Consider the following 15,808-nt stretch of genomic DNA (forward strand, 5'->3'; position numbering starts at 1 on the left):
GCTGGGGGAACATGTGGCCTCTAATATCCCAGGCCAGGGCAGGTATAGCCTGGCTTCTTGTCACAACTCTCTACCCTATCCTAAGACCAGAAGTTTCAAGGGCTGGTTAGAGCATGAGTCAGGAGAACCACAGGCACTGAAGTTCAAGGAAACCCTTGCAACAGCCCCCTGTCTACACCCTCAGGTCTGAAATTACAGAGTGCTAAGACCAGCAAATGAAGGGAACTTAGACTTAACATCTGTAAACCTCAGTAGTATCAGTGAGCAAGACTTAAAAGCCTTGTCCATGCTCGTTAGCAGGGCTCCCCTTAGGCTTTTTGAGCAAAGCGGAGAGCTGCTCTTTATTTCTGGGCTCCAGTGGGTAGAGAGGAATGTTCTGTCCACACTCCCCTCAGCAAGTCAAGGGTGGACACTGGTGTCTCCACCACCAGCTAGTCCCCAGCCCACGCTGGAAAGGCATTCCTGTAGCAGACAAAATAAAAGATTGCTGATATCTGGAGTAGTCTGTTTGCTTTCTAAAATGAATCAAACTCTTCAAAAGCTTGGCTTGAACCATGCAGAGTATGCTGTGTCCCTACACCACATTCCTCTCACCCCTCACCCCACCCCGCTGCCCCCAGTCAGGCCCTGCATTACTCAGATTCCTTGTATGTGCTCATCAGCGCCAGCTGGTGGCTGCTGGGGCTGGCTAGACAGCCCCAGGCCCTGGGTCAGGACCCGCAGGACAATTCCTAGCCTCGGTGGATGAGGGTGGTGGGGAACAGGAGGCAGGCTTTCTTGGTGGACTGGGTTTGCTGGGCTTTTTTAGGGCACAAGGAAGGAAAATGCATCTCCAACAAATACCTGGTTGACCTGTGCATTGCAAGTGGTCATCTGGTGTTTAAAACACTCTCCCTCCCCATTCTGTATCCCTCCTACCTCCACTCCTGGGGTCCTGCTGGGTTCCCAGTACAGAAGATAACTTTTAGTAGCCAATGTGGTCTGGAGAATAGTAACGCTGAGAAGTAGATTAGAAACAGAATGTCCAGTCCCATCCAGGAAGTTTGGGCACACAGTGCAGAAGATGTTTCTGCTTAGTCCAACTAGACAGTAGCAAGAAATGGAGAGTGGGAAAGGGACGTGAAGTCCCATTCTGAGACATTATGTCATGGCATGGCATGGCATATGAGAGCACTGTGTCTTGTATTCATCCATACCACACGTCAAGTGGTAATATGTATGCAAGAAATCAGGAATACTTTTCAAATCTAAGAATATATAGAGGAAGTATGAAGGGCTGGCAAGAAGGAAACATGGTGCCTTTGTTCCTCTTCGTTTAATAAGTACTATGGACCAGTATTATTGTGTTGGGCAGTTCCTCCAGAAAGCGGTAAAGGCCATTCTCAGTCCAGTTGTGGCATTCCTGTTTATTTGATCTTGGCAGATTGCCTTGACCTTGGTGAAAATTCACAGTCTAAAGTTTCTACTAGCAGTAAAGCTTTCCGTGACAGTTTCACATAACAAGTTGTTGATTTGGGCAAACTGAAGCATGCAGTAACAGCACCTCAATGCCACTGCCAGGCAGTACGCACAATTTTACTATTAAAGTCCTTTTGGTCTGCTGAACCTCATGCCCTTGCCCCACTGAGTATATATAAACAGTAAAAAAGTGAACTTTTGTACATTTATAGAGATACATAAAACTCAATCTTTACGTGTTTCTAATTTTTCTTATAACTTCATGTTTAAGTTAATTCCCATAAATCCTTCTAATAAAGGAAATACCCTATTTCTAAAAATAAGACATCCTCTGAAAATAAGACCTACTTACAGGAAAGATAAGACGTCCCCTGAAAATGAGACCTAGCGCATCTTTGGGAGCATACTTTAAAATAAGACACTGTCTTATTTTGGGGGAAACAGGGTACTAAAAGCTATCTGGGAGCCTCACAGTTGCTTGTCATATTTCACCAGAGTTGAGTGAATTTATTTAACATGTAACTTAATCCATCAACATTTTTTTAGTTCTAGGGAAGGGAGAGATAGTAATTAAATATTCCAAACTCATTATAGCATTAGACATCAAAACTTCACAATTGCACAATTTTTCCAAAAATCAAGTCAAGATATTGCCACAATGTCTCCACTCATAGTGGTCTTTGGAGGTTGTTAGTAGCATGATAGTGACCCAATATTACACATACCCTTCATGGTTGATCAAGGACTGAGAGGAACCTCAGACATTCCATTTAACAGTTCACCTTTAGGAGAATTAAAAGTCACCTAAAGAGTCTGGGATGGAAGGCAGAGGGCATCAGGAAGTGGATGTGGGCTAGAAGTGGATTTTTTAAAGAGCTGTGCATTGACACGCTGCTTAAGCTTGGCTGAATGAAAAGGAGCAGTGAAACTTTGTAAAGTCTTCACAATTCGGGAATCTGGCACATCACATCACTTGGTGACCTAGGGGATGTGGAGGGACCATTTCCAATCTCTGTTGTTCAGAGCCAGGTGGCCTGCCTGGCTAAGTGAGAAATAAGAACCAAGTCAGGGAGGAGTCCCATCAGAAGTAATTCAGAGATCATGAGTCCACGAGCCCTTTTAGAAAACACCACCCTGCATCTGCAGGAACAAATATTTCTTAAGATTGCCTCAAAATGGCTTGGCACCTGTAGCTCAGAGTCTAGGGCACTAGCCATATACACTGGGGCTGGTGGGTTCGAACCCGGGCCGGGCCTGCTAAACAACAATAATAACAACAACAACAAAAACAAAGCTGGGCATTGTGGCAGATGCCTGTAGTCCCAGCTACTTGGAAGGCTGAGGCAAGAGAATTGCTTAAGCCCAAGAGTTTGAGGTTGCTGTGAGCTGTGACGCCATGGCACTCTCCCGAGGGCGACATAGTGAGACTCCGTCTCAAAAATAAAATAAAATAAAATGAAAAGATTACCTCAACAACTCTTTCAGAAAATAGAATGGGGGAATGAAAGGGAAATGAAGAGAAAGATTGGGTAGCCTTCATGAGGTCTCTTGTGCCAAAATATTACTGGAGGGAAAATGAATGAAAGCTTTCATTTCATTGTACATGAAGAACCAAGCCTTGAAGATTGTTCTTGGAGCTTTTCTCTAACAATAGATTTTCATTCATTCTAAGACTTGACCAGCTTAACAGATAAAAGAGGGTTATTGACTTGAATTGAGAGGGGTCTTTTTCTTGCCTATTCAGAAGTGGCTTATTTCCCCCACCTGGTAACTTCAAGAAGGCAGTGTGCATGGACTAGATAGCTTTGAGAGGCAAAAGGAGAGTTTCAATAACCTACACAGGTTGCAGAAGGGAATACAACAGAAGAAAAGACAGGATCCTCTTTTATCAGTCGTTTAAAGTCTCACTGTGGAGAAGAAACTCTCACAAATGAAACTGCGTAAGGCAATAACTAAGCATGAAACGGTCTGCTATACATAAGACAGACCACAGATCACATGAGGATCTTTTTAAGTGCATAGAGTCCAAGGCCTCACATCAAGCCTATTGAACCCCGGGAAAGGAGAGAAGCCTAAGCATTCATGACTGTTTCTTAAAGGAAGTCTAATTTGGGAAGCATTGACTTAGGCCAGGGGTGTCCAGCCTTTTTTCCTTTTTGCCACACCTTGGAAGAATTTAAGACTTGTCTTTAGCCACACATTAAAAACACAAACACTAATAAAAGCTGATGAGCAAAAAAAAAACAGTCTCTGCATACTTTTCATCCTATCCAACACAAGATAAAGATACGTGAAAAAACTCCTCACAAAATCAGCATGCGGCTCATAGGTCCCAGGTTGGTTGGATACCCCTGCCTTAGGCCATGGGTGATGGGAGAGTCCGGAGACACAGAGGAGGGATGGGGAAAGGGATGCAACAGCTAAGAGATTTTCCAAGAAAGGTTTCATGAAGGAGAGGGGTACACACTGGGGCAAGATGAGACTTAGGGAAGCAGAGTGATGGAGGAACTGCATATATACCGGGCTTCAAAGCGCAAGCAAAGTGCATGTGTCTGTGTGTATCACATTTACACCATGCTACCCTGTGTCCCCGAAAGTAAGACATCCCCTGAAAATAAGGCCTACTCACAGGAAAGATGAGACATCACCTGAAAATAAGACCTAGCACGTCTTTGGGAGCACACCTTAATATAAGACACTGTCTTATTTTCAGGGAAACAGGGTATTAGCCCTCATCACAACTTAAAGGTGATACCTGTTTCTCAGTTATTGAGTTGACAAATAGGAGCCCAGATAATGAAGTGCATTCATGGATTCATTCATATGCAGAGAGGACACAAGAGTAGCCACATAGCTCATAGCTCCATGGTTAAGGTCACACAGACTCAGGAACCAGGAAGCCTGCATTCATAACCCAAACCTGCCATCACCTGCTGTATTAACTTTGCCCAAGCTGTAGAACCAGTCTTGGTTTCATTTATATGCAAAATATGGACCATACAACCTACATCACAGGGCTGCTGCATGAAATGAATATTAAATGAAATCATGTTTGTAAATATCTCGCACAGGGACTGGCACCTAGAAGGGTTTCAGTCAAGGTGAATGAACCAAGGGTCAGTTGGATTGAAGGAGAAAAGCCAAGGTGGCTGGTCTTGGCTCGAGGAGGTTTCCTGAGACTTGTAATACAATGAAAAAGTTGCTGCCTCCCATCATTTTTGAAATAAATTTTGTATATGTAGATTTTTCAGATAACTAGTATCAAACTAGAAATGGTAAAAGATGGCCCTGGAATTGTTACTTTTTAAGGCCTTTGTTTCTCTGATCTGTTACTCATTCAGCTTCTAGACTGTTCCTCTGCAGGTGTGGAAGGATCTATACTTCAGTCTGAACTCAGGGATAGATACACCTTGCATTATTCTAGAACATGGGTTAGCGAACTTTTTCTGTTGAGGGCCAGACAATATTTTTTCTTTAGCTTTGGGGACTTTATCATCGCTGTGACAACCACTAGACTCTGCCACAGCACTCAAAAGACAATATACAAACAAATAGGGCTGGCCATGTTCTGACAAAACTTTACGGACATAGAAATTTGAAGTTCATATCGCTTTCACATCTCATGAAATATCATTCTTCTCTTGGCTTTTTTCCCAACCACTTAAAAATGTGAAAGCTATTAAATATAATATTAGATAAAAATATAAACACTCATAAGTACAGAACTGGCAATAAGCCTTGAGTTGGCTCTGAAAAGATACATCCCATTTCCATTTTTAGTAAGTGGAAACCACACCACTGCCCTCAAACACACGTTTTCCCCATTCTCTTCCTGGGCACCAAACAGAGCCTCAAGGTAAACATACATTCTTTGAAGTTAGATTTATCTTTTTCCTCATTTATTCAGTAAGCATTTAAGTATAAGAAAGCATGAACGTATAAGATTCACCAGGGGACAGAGAGATATCACCCTGTCCCTCTGGACACACATCGGAGCTGGGGAAATAGACATCTACAACCATTATGATACAATGTGGAAAAGCCCTTATAATAGGGCTGTGTTCAAGTACAATGGGGGCATAGTCCAGGGAGGGAGGAATTAGTTCTGAAAGGACGAGGTGGGCAGGGTGGGGGTTGTTGACAAAGAGACACAAAAGAATTAGTGTTGAGGCTGGGCTTGATAGAAGGGTAAAGGGGAGACACTCTCAGCAGAGGGACCCGCCTGTGTCAGGAAGGTACAAGCCTGTCTCAGACCGGTGAGCTACCCACCACCCCCCACCCTAGAGTGGCTAGAGTGATGGAGGTAAAGGGGAATGAGACCAAACAAGGAGGATGGCTCAGATGATAGTCCAGTTTGCTTTTTAAGGCATTAAAGTGCCACTAGAGGTTTTTAAACATGGTAGTAATGTGATTGGCTCTGTGCTCTAGGAATCATATACTTAGTGAATGATGTGGAGGGTGGATGAGAGCAGGGAGAGATTTCAGGAAGGGAAACTAAAAAGAAGCTGACCTAACACTAAGTGTGGTTATGACTCAAGCTGGCGGGACCCTGTACAAGGCACCCAACCTCTCTGAGCAGCAGCTCCGTCCTCCCGGTGTGCCACTGGACTGGTGGTTTCAGAGGTCGCGTCCTGCCCTCACATGCTCTGGTTCTGAGACTTTGTCCTTCACTCTTCGACAGCAGCCTCATGGGTTCCTTCCAAATTGTGATCAAAAGTATTTCTTCCCTCTAGCATCCTCTTGATTTTTGCCATATCTGTGCTAATGCCCAGTGGCATCTGGAAAATCCTGTGGATGGCATCTGGGGCCATTTCTCCTGCTCCTGCCTATACAAGTGAGTGTCTGAGAAGAGTGAGCCACTGGGTGACCAGCAGGCAGGTGGCAAGACTGGCAGGTGGTACCAGTGAAGAGGGCTGGTGAATGTAGGGGTAGGGTCTGAGCCCCAGAGTCCTGGCCAATTTCAGGCAGACACTCACAGGAATTCTAGAGTTACAGCATAAATCAATTATATGTGTGTATAGCCCCCAAATAGTCATTTTTGCATTTAACATCTCAGCGAATAGATGGGGAAGGGAATTTTTTCTCTATTCATTGAGAGAATTTGTGTTTCCCCAAAGGGTTTTGAAGGAAACACATTAAATGATACTAATAAAGTACAACTATCTGCATTATTTAAACCTCATTAAGACCAGAGCTCAGTATTTTAACTAGTAGCCCTGCTGACTAAACAAAGGGTGGAAACAGAGAGATATAGATTATTCTCAGAACATTTCCACTGGCTTCCTATTACACCACGAAAAAATCTGAGCTCCCTAGCACCTATCTCTCTGAGGCTGTCTTCTCCATCTGTCCCCCTGCCTCACGCTAAGTACCTGGGACTGCCTGCTGCTCTTAGACACACCAAGCTCATGCCTATGTCAGGCCCTTCCCAGGGATTACTTCTGTCTGCAGTACTCTTTCCCCAGATCTTTGAGGGGCTGGATCTCTCCTATTATTCAGATTTCTGCTTCCATATGTCTCTTAATACAGGCTTCCCTGACCACTTTATCTGAAATAAGATATTCCCCATCCCACCCTGCTCTGTTTTTCTCTAGCAATATTTCCTGCTTAATTTTTCTTTGTAGCATTCATCACTTCAAATTCTATTATACATTTATTTAATTATTTTTTTCAACTATCCCTACTCTATAAGCTCCCATGAGGGAAGGAACTTTGTCTATCTGAGCAATGGCTCTATCCCCCCCCCCCCCAGAAATATACCCACCACACGCTAGGTGTTCTGGTGATATTTGTTAAATTAGAAAGCTGCCCCAAGAGAGGATGGCATTCAGAAGAGGGGATTCCTCTACTTATTTCTGAATGCCCGCCACATTTATAATGTCAACAGTTCAATGTTAATAATAATTATTCTAAATATAATAAATATTCATGTACTTTATAAAAATATAACACTAATGTTATATAATTAGTATCAAAATAACATATAAATGTAATGTCAATATTAAAATAATAATAAACAATACTAATAATGAATAATAATCATTAAGCAACCATTTTATTAAGGTCTTACACTGTACCAAGTACCATTAACTTCTATTGACATTATCTCATTTAATCCTAAAAGGTAAGTAATATTATTTTCTCTATTTTTTACTTAAAGACACTAAAATTAAGAAGTTAAGAAATCTGTTGAAGTTCCAACACAGGTTTATTCTAACACCCTCTTGCTTTTCTTTGTGCAAGTAACTAGATACTGACCCAAACCATCTTGAAATGAAGCAGATAAACGCAGGAAAGCAGGAGGTTGATTTGGTGGGAATCAAGCTTTCTACGTAGAGAATGAAATTACAGAAAGAACTAGCACAAGCTTTGGGAAGCTGTTTTAAAACATTAAAAATGGGGTGGGATAGCATTCACCCACTCCAGGATACTCATCAAACAAAACAGAAGGAGGATTCAGCTTTAGTGCTTAGGAAGCCAAAGGAATGTTATCTAGATCTCCTGGAGGCCACAAGACTCATCTTACAGAGGGACAGGCCTCAACTCATTGTCCTGCTTTATCCAGGTAGACACCAAAAACAATTTCCTGCAAGCTAATGACTCTGCGCTAAGTCTGCAAGACTTTGGAAGATCCCTGCAATGCAATATGCTGCATGCTTAATTTGTATTCAGAAAGACCTTGCAGAATCACTCAGGCTCATTTTGGCTCTCAGGCCAAATGAGGAAAAGCAAAACCCAGCGGAGGATGGAACAGGTGTGTCAACCAGGGGGTCATGTCCAGGGAATCAGTGACCACATTAAACTGTGCATTAAACTGCAAACCCTGTATCTGGAAGCCACTTTTGTAGGACAGCTGCTCTCATATTCTTTTTGCTTAGATCATAAAGTGGAGTTTCAATCCATTGGGAATTTGAGGTGGAAAAAAATCAAACTGATTCTGGTCCAACTTGGTCAGAAAAAAAAAATAAGGGCTGACTTTTCCATCCAAGTCATGTAGTCTGGTTGGAGTGAATCCCACTTGGGGATAGCTATTGTCTGGATTCATCAAGTCTCATTCCTGAGGCCCAGGAAAAAGGAATCTTTCGCCTCACTGCTCTGCCCTTCAGAAGAGTTGCTGAAGGTGACCATTTCTATCTTCTCCTGGGTGATTGTCTTTTTCTATATAAATCATAAGATGGAACCGCCACAGATCATGTCCTGTGCTTCAGTGGAGAAAGACTAGTCTTTTAAAGCAGGCTCGTCAAACAGGGGCATTGTTTGTTTCTCAGATAATAAGTGTTGGTGGGTTAATGGGTCATCTTCAGGAGAGAGGTCAGGAGGAACAAAAACTGCAGTGTTCAAAGCTGGAGCTAGAAATGCCAGCTATCAAAGAACACAGAACTCAGTGAACAGTGATGATGTATATAGGGCGTGCACTCAACAGGCCTGTCTGCACATCTAACCTCTATCTTCTTCAGCAAAGCCACTGAAGGTCACTGAATATAAGACGCTCCACTCTGTGAGGCCCTGGTGAGAAGCTGTCCCAGGGAAACCCTGCTGTCTGTGCTGGGGAGTTCCTTTTCACTGAGGGAGAATTGCATTCCAGCTCTTTGCAGACTGACAACGCAAAGACTTTGAACGTTGAAAAGAACAAAAAAGGGGCGGCACCTGTGACTTAAGGAGTAGGGCGCCGGCCCCATATACCGGAGGTGGTGGGTTCAAACCCGGCCCCAGCCAAAAGAAGAAAGAAAAGAACAAAAAAAGCAAACAGTCACAAAAAAGAGGGGAGGAGGGGGAAAGAGAAAGACACAGAAAGAGAGAGCGATAGCAGCAGGGGTGGTTAGTAAAAAGGGGCCCGGAGACAGAAAAACTTTTGTTCCCCGAGTTCGTTTCATGTAGAGATTCTGAGGTGAACGGCTTTGAAACGAAATGGGTTTTATGAAGGAGTTGCTGGGTCACAGGAAGCGCGACTGTTTATTTGCTTTGTGAATTCGGTTTCTTTAAAACTTAGGTTAATCTTTAAAAAAGAATTTATACCCTTTCCTAGTTCTTCTTTCTTTTCTAATGGGGCGCGGCGGAGTGAAATTCGGGAGAGTTCCCCACTTTCTGTTTTATTTTCCACTCGCTTTGATAATGTAAAAAGAAATGCTCACATTACAAGTTCTTTGTCAGTTTTGCAGAGTGGGCGGGGCATGAGCAATACCTTAGCCCCACTGGCCAATGGCGGGGTGGTATGCAAATAAGGCTCGCAATCGGCCTCCCTCCGTCAAAACAGTGAGCTCAGAGGCTTCGCGAGGGCGCCCAGCGACTGACAAACCCGCTCTACCCCCGGACCCTTCTCACTTTCATCCAGCACTGCACTCAATGGAGGGGCGGACATTGCAGTGCTTAATGGTGTCTAACTAGTGTAAGACAACGGCTCAATTCACCTCTGCCGATATGAAGTATAAGGTAAGAGAGTCTCTTTTACAAAAGATTTCTTTGGAAGCTGGGGCTGTGCCTGCGTGTGTTATCTCCCACTGTGACAACTCCTCTGCGCGGACCCCTTCTGTCCCCGGGAGAGTTCTGAGATTCTTCTCAGTTGCTGAGGTTGGCATACAAATAGGCAGAGAGCCAGTCTCTGAGACTCGCTCCGGGTCTGTACACCTTATTCCATCTGCTCTGAAAGTTGCCGGAGAAAATGCCGTGGCGACAAGTTAGACTTAGAGCCGGTTCAAAGCAGCCACTGTAGATCAGAGGGTGTCTCACTGGAATCGCACCATGAATTAGCTCAAGTCTCCGCGGCTTCCCCAGGCCTGGTCTCTACCGCTCTGGGGAGCCATAAGAGAGGAATCACCACTGCCTAGTCTCTCAAACTGGCTTTCAAGGCAGTTTTTCAGCTTTTGCTTTAAGGAGTTTGATCTGAGAGTTTCTTTCTCATAGGCGCTTTTTGGTGAGAGAAATTAAATGCCCAGACACTATTATACGGCTAATGATGGAAAGTTTTGACATCTTTAGGAGATGCTGGATGTCAGAATAAATGAATATTAGTCATTTCTATTGCATATCATTTCAGTAGAAGTGAAAACACTTCTATTGGAGTTTGAATGCCCTTAGAGTATGAAAGCTCAGGCCTGAAAACTTAGTGTCACAGTCGTAATACTTCAGCAGCATTATTTTCCAATACATTTTGCGCCGTGGTTTACTCTTAGCCAAGGATTGTGATTCGCTCAGCATATCCCCCCGCCCCCTTTTAAAATTCACCCCCATCTAAGGAGGCAAGCAGCTTCCAGGGGACACAAAGAGTAAGGAAGATTGCAATGAAATGATTGTGGATTTTTCTTGGAGGATAAATAGACATGAATCCTAGTGCTACTATTTTATTTTATGCTATTTTGAACAAAAGTGCTGTTATTAAAAAGAATTTTGGCAAGGTTGCTACACTTTAAAATCCACAATTTGTATTAACTTTCCGATCTTCAGGATTGCCCTGGTTGGAAGCTACTTTGCTTTCTTACCATCCTTTTTTGATTTAAGGTTATAAATACTTGGTCTAGCTGAGAGCCACTGGCTAACCTCAGTAATAAACCTTTTGTTCAAAAGCTCTAAATCTTGTTCAAGAGCTTTAAATCTAAATGTCAAGTCTTTATTGTAATGCATGAGTTACAGTTCTTGAAAAGGTTACAAATGTCTGTAGACACAGGTATCAGCTATCTCACACTATCAGCTTTCCATTATCTGCATTGGTAGGAAAGATCAAAGGAAAAGATCATCCTCAAGACCATTAATATTTGACTTTGGAATGAAACTAGGAACAAATTTCTTTGCCCATATTTCCACAGTTTCCTTATTTAGAACAGGGATAGGACTAGATTATTACTCAGCCTCTAGTGATTTTGTTGTTGTGTTTCTCCTCTCCTTCTTGTTGAATAAAAACTGGCTTAGGGAAAAGGGGGAAAGTATGTTCATACGTACTTTACTGCAAAGTATAAATGGCTGAAATTAACACTGAATTTAGTCTTTATGAAAAGAAAATCTCACAACCCATGATGTAGATTTCCATTCACAATGATGTAGGAAACCTGCCTTTTTGCTGGGTCTTACCTGTATTGAACACCTTTGCCAAATGATGTAAATATATGATTTTTTATCAGCTTGTGGACACCTTTGCCAGAAAAATGTTGACTCCATCAACTCAACAAATGACACTTGACACCTTATGGTGACTATAAAAATGAACTAATAGTTGGAGCAATCCACTTTCCTTTTCTTGTGAAGTCTACTTTCTCTCTGGTTAATAATGGACAGCTTTATTTCAAGAGAGAATTTTGTTATTTCAAGTAAAGGAGATAACACAAAAGTAGTGGAGTGATAACATTTGATTGAGACCATGACGATACAAGATTGTCATATTTAACTGTTTTCATAACTCAACAAGGTGGGTATTATTTTATACTCATTTTCAAATGGCACAGAGAGGCTAAGTAATTTACCTGAGGCCACACAGCTAGAAAGTACTGAGCTGGAATTAGAACTGAGATGATATGGCACTGAACTCATCATGACTTGAACTTCTATTAAGAGAAAGAGAAATAATTTGGACTTCCTAACATATCCTTCTGAGTAGTGTTTTTTTCTCCTAGAAAGTTCAAGATTCTTTGATCCAGACTATTCCTGCGGGATAGACTCTAATTTATTTTTTTTAAGATAGCAACTGCAAAGCGCAGTGAAATGAATGTTTGGCAGTTATTTGTTTAATTTGAGCCACTTATGTAGTAAAACCAGATAATTATTAGACTGTAAAATCCCGGAGACAGGGATTATCTCTAAAACACTATGTTGCTCTACGTACTATAAATTTAGCACAGACTTAAAAATGTTCATTGAGAGATTTATGAATCAGGTCCTATAAGTTTCTTGTTGCTGTTAACCTGATTATCTGGTTTGACTGCTTCAGGGAGCTTAACTACAGGACCACCAACCTCTACTCCTTTTGCACTTAATATATACAATATACACAGCTCCAGGCCAGGCAGCGATGCATTTGCAATAATCTAATAGTGAGAACAGTGGAATGTAAGCTATTACTTTGGATAAACCTTTTGGGTTAGCACATATAAAGTCTACCTTTATTTCATTGTATTTTTTTTCTTTTGTCCACGGAAAGGCTGCAGTCATTGTCATAAGTACTTAATGCACCAGATAAAATAAATTATGAGGGGTTAATTTATTAAATTTTCCACAAAATCCCCTTAATATAGACAGCGTGTTCTAAATGGGAAGTAGGAAGGGGTTGCCTCATGGCTTCAGTTTGCTTGCCCAGGGAAGGCTTCTTTCTGAGAGTCTGGAGGTAGATGGGCATTGCTGTTTGTCAGGAGGGTGATAGGAGGTCTGTGCCGCAGTTGTGTTCGAAGCCCGCGACTCTGCCCACGTTGTGCAAGCGAGCCCCCTCAGACCCCACCCACCTTAGGCTCAGTCCTGTTGGCTGCGTCCCAAGCTAATGTCTGGCCTCCAACCACTGAACAGATTTTGTGGCTTTGCCAAACTTCTGCACTCTTCTGTGCCTTTTGGAATTAAAATTCCAAATTATTCATCTAGTCTACCATACAACAAATTTATTCTTGAAATGCTGACTGAAGAAAAATTACAGATGTAACTTACAATATAATTAAGAAAGTTACATTCTGGATTTCGGATTCTTGTGTTCTGCTTGAATCAGGTAGGTCAGGGAAAGGAAGTATGTATTATATATTTTTTTTTTTAAAAATGTGAGGGCACTTGGAATATATTTTTATTTTCCCAAACTAGCTTGAGAAAAAAATGCTAGAGAGTCTCTGATATAAATGATATATGGTCATCTATAACCTATGGAACTTCCAACTCTTTCCTTACTTTGATATTTTTGGTTTTAAATTTTTTATTTTCCTCTAACTGATTTTTTTATACAAATTTTGGATTCCTGTCCCTCTCCCTTTTAAATTTTGTATGAGATCTATGAATTTAAAAACATGTAAAGATGTGATAAGAAATGTCAACTTGGTTACTTATGAAATTTATGCATTTATTTATTTAGCAAACCCATTTACAGAACTAAATGACTTACCTACACAGAGATGAAACTCTATAGAACTTAAGGTGTTCCAATAATACCAAAGTTACCAACTTGTTGGGTGTGTAGCATGCCAAGGATTCATTTAGCATCCTTTCCTTACTGGAATACACATTGGTCCTGTTGTAAGAATTTTGTGGTTTCCTGTCTGCACACGCACACCCCTCCACAAACACCCACGTCTTCTAAAAAAGAATCTTTCTCTGTACTTTGCAAGCCTTTTTGCAAATTCTCTTCTCTTTTTCCGCCTTTATGGCCTCATTGATTCTCACTTTTTTATTCAAGCATTCTTTATGCTTCTCTAATATCTAACTACTGTAGGGTTGGCCTCCCCCACCCACATGGAGGTGACACTTTAATGCACATCCTGTAATCTCACCTTTCCCTCTCCTTGGACTCTGCAATGAGAAATCTTGGTTCTTTTTGCCCCATTCATTTGGCCCTGTCTCTGTGCCTACATGACTAATAAAATCTCCTCATCCATCCTCTCTATAGAATAATCAAAAGCTTAAACCTTTGTCTCCTAGACTGTCCTATAATCTCAAAATAGGCTTTTATGTTGTTCACCTCTGCCCTACTTTGTTAGCACTACCTTACTTACTAACCCCTTTCAATCAAGTCGCTATCTAAATGATACCTGTAACTGGCCTACTGAGGCTGTCTGGCTTTAAGCAAACCCCATAGAATATGACAAACCCAGTCTTGTATCTCTTGAATAAAAAGCATGATCTAGGATCTGTGAAACTTGATGGGGCAGAGACTTGTTTTTTATGCTCTTGTATTAGAGGCAAGATAGAGAATGGACTTTGGAGAAAGGCATTTCTGTTTCTTGTGGCCTAAAGTTCTGTAACCTTGGGCAAGTTAAGCTTGCTGAGATTCAATTTTATGTATGAAATAGGAATAGTAACAACTACCTTATATTATTGTTCTAAGGTCTGAGATAGTATGTGAATAAAATACTCACTGTGGTTTTGGCGTGTAGTAAGTAGACCATGCTAGCTGGACCCAGTTGTCCTGGAATAGTAGATGCTCAATAGATGTTGAAAGACAGTATAGATTCAAGGCTCCATAACAGAATTATGTCAAAACCTCAGTTACTAGGTTAAGATGATTGAGCAGTGAGGTCTAGTCCACAGCCCAGTCTAATACTCCTGTGTATTGTACAGGGCCCTAACAGCAGATAGCCCTGCTTGCTAATATATTAATGTCTTGCTTTCTTTATTGTTATTAATAAGACTTGATATTCCTGAAATTACAGGACCTTGCCCACAATGGGTTCTCAACAAATATCAGATTCGATGTTGAATCATATAAATATATATGCAAATATCCATTTAAAAGGGTCTTAAAGCTGTATGGCATAGTGGAAAGAACAATGGGTTTTGTTTCAAATCCCACTTTTATTACTTTTTAACTGTTTAATTTGACACAAGCTACTTGAAACCTCTGTTTCCTCCGTTGTAAGACAGGAGTAATAACACCTCTCTGATCAGACAGTCACAAGGATATGACATATGACAGTGGTCAGTTTCTAGCAGATAGTAGGCATTTAACAAATGACAGCTATTATGTGATGGTATAAGATGTATATGTATATACATACAGATGTACAGATATATAGATACGGAAGTATTATATAAATGAAGGTTTAAGAGGAGACAGTCACTAAAATTGTTTACCCCTAACAAAAAATGTTAGGAAAAGAGAAAATCTTCAATTTTCAAAACTAGAGGTAACAATTCAAGGAAGGTATATTGAGGGGGACATGAGAAGTCTGGGGTAAATACTATCCCTCACTCTGTTGCAGTCAATTAAAGTGATGTAAATATAAAGCAAGATGTCTTGGCTATCTATCTTTAGATACTTTTAGGGTTAGAAATAAACCTAAACAAACTGGGTTGAAATGCCAACCACTAGAACTGAGGCACGATTCTGCAAAGAACACATAGAGTTAATTACCAGGCCTCCTTGACAAGACAAATGAAATGTGGCCTTTGGGAAGAAAGACTATATTCCCAAATTGAATTCTCATTCTCTTCAAAATACTAGAGACTAGCTGACGGTTTCCTAGGTGATAGATGGTTGAAAAGAGTATGGCATGAAAAGGGGACTAAAAAAAAAAAAAGAGAGAGAGACAAGAAACTCTGCTTATACTTTGTCAACAATACCCTCCCTCCATCTTATTTACTTTGAACATTCCAGTCATCTCTCTGCAGAAATTCCTACTGGCTAATTAGGACTCCACACACTGGGGAACGTTGCAGCCTAGCTGCAAAAGGCTAT

The 15,808-nt window shown here is 41.3% G+C and overlaps 1 protein-coding gene across 3 annotated transcripts in view; it reads left to right on the forward strand.

Annotated features, from left to right (window-relative positions):
- NEDD9 (neural precursor cell expressed, developmentally down-regulated 9) overlaps positions 1–15,808 on the forward strand; it is a 176,960-nt gene that overhangs the window by 122,859 nt on the left and 38,293 nt on the right. The window contains exon 1 of one of the 3 annotated variants that reach the window (XM_053602567.1): positions 5,662–5,714. The exons of 1 other annotated variant lie outside the window; for it this stretch is intronic. Coding sequence is in view for 1 of the 2 variants with exons in the window: in XM_053602566.1 (XP_053458541.1) it covers positions 9,877–9,888 (12 nt within the window). In the remaining variant the exon portion in view is untranslated. Of the gene's footprint in view, positions 1–5,661; positions 5,715–9,706; positions 9,889–15,808 lie in introns of those variants that run through there. One more of the 3 variants, XM_053602566.1, reaches the window with a different exon arrangement.

Source organism: Nycticebus coucang, chromosome 9, assembly GCF_027406575.1.
Source record: "Nycticebus coucang isolate mNycCou1 chromosome 9, mNycCou1.pri, whole genome shotgun sequence".
Classification (NCBI taxonomy): Eukaryota; Metazoa; Chordata; class Mammalia; order Primates; family Lorisidae; genus Nycticebus; species Nycticebus coucang.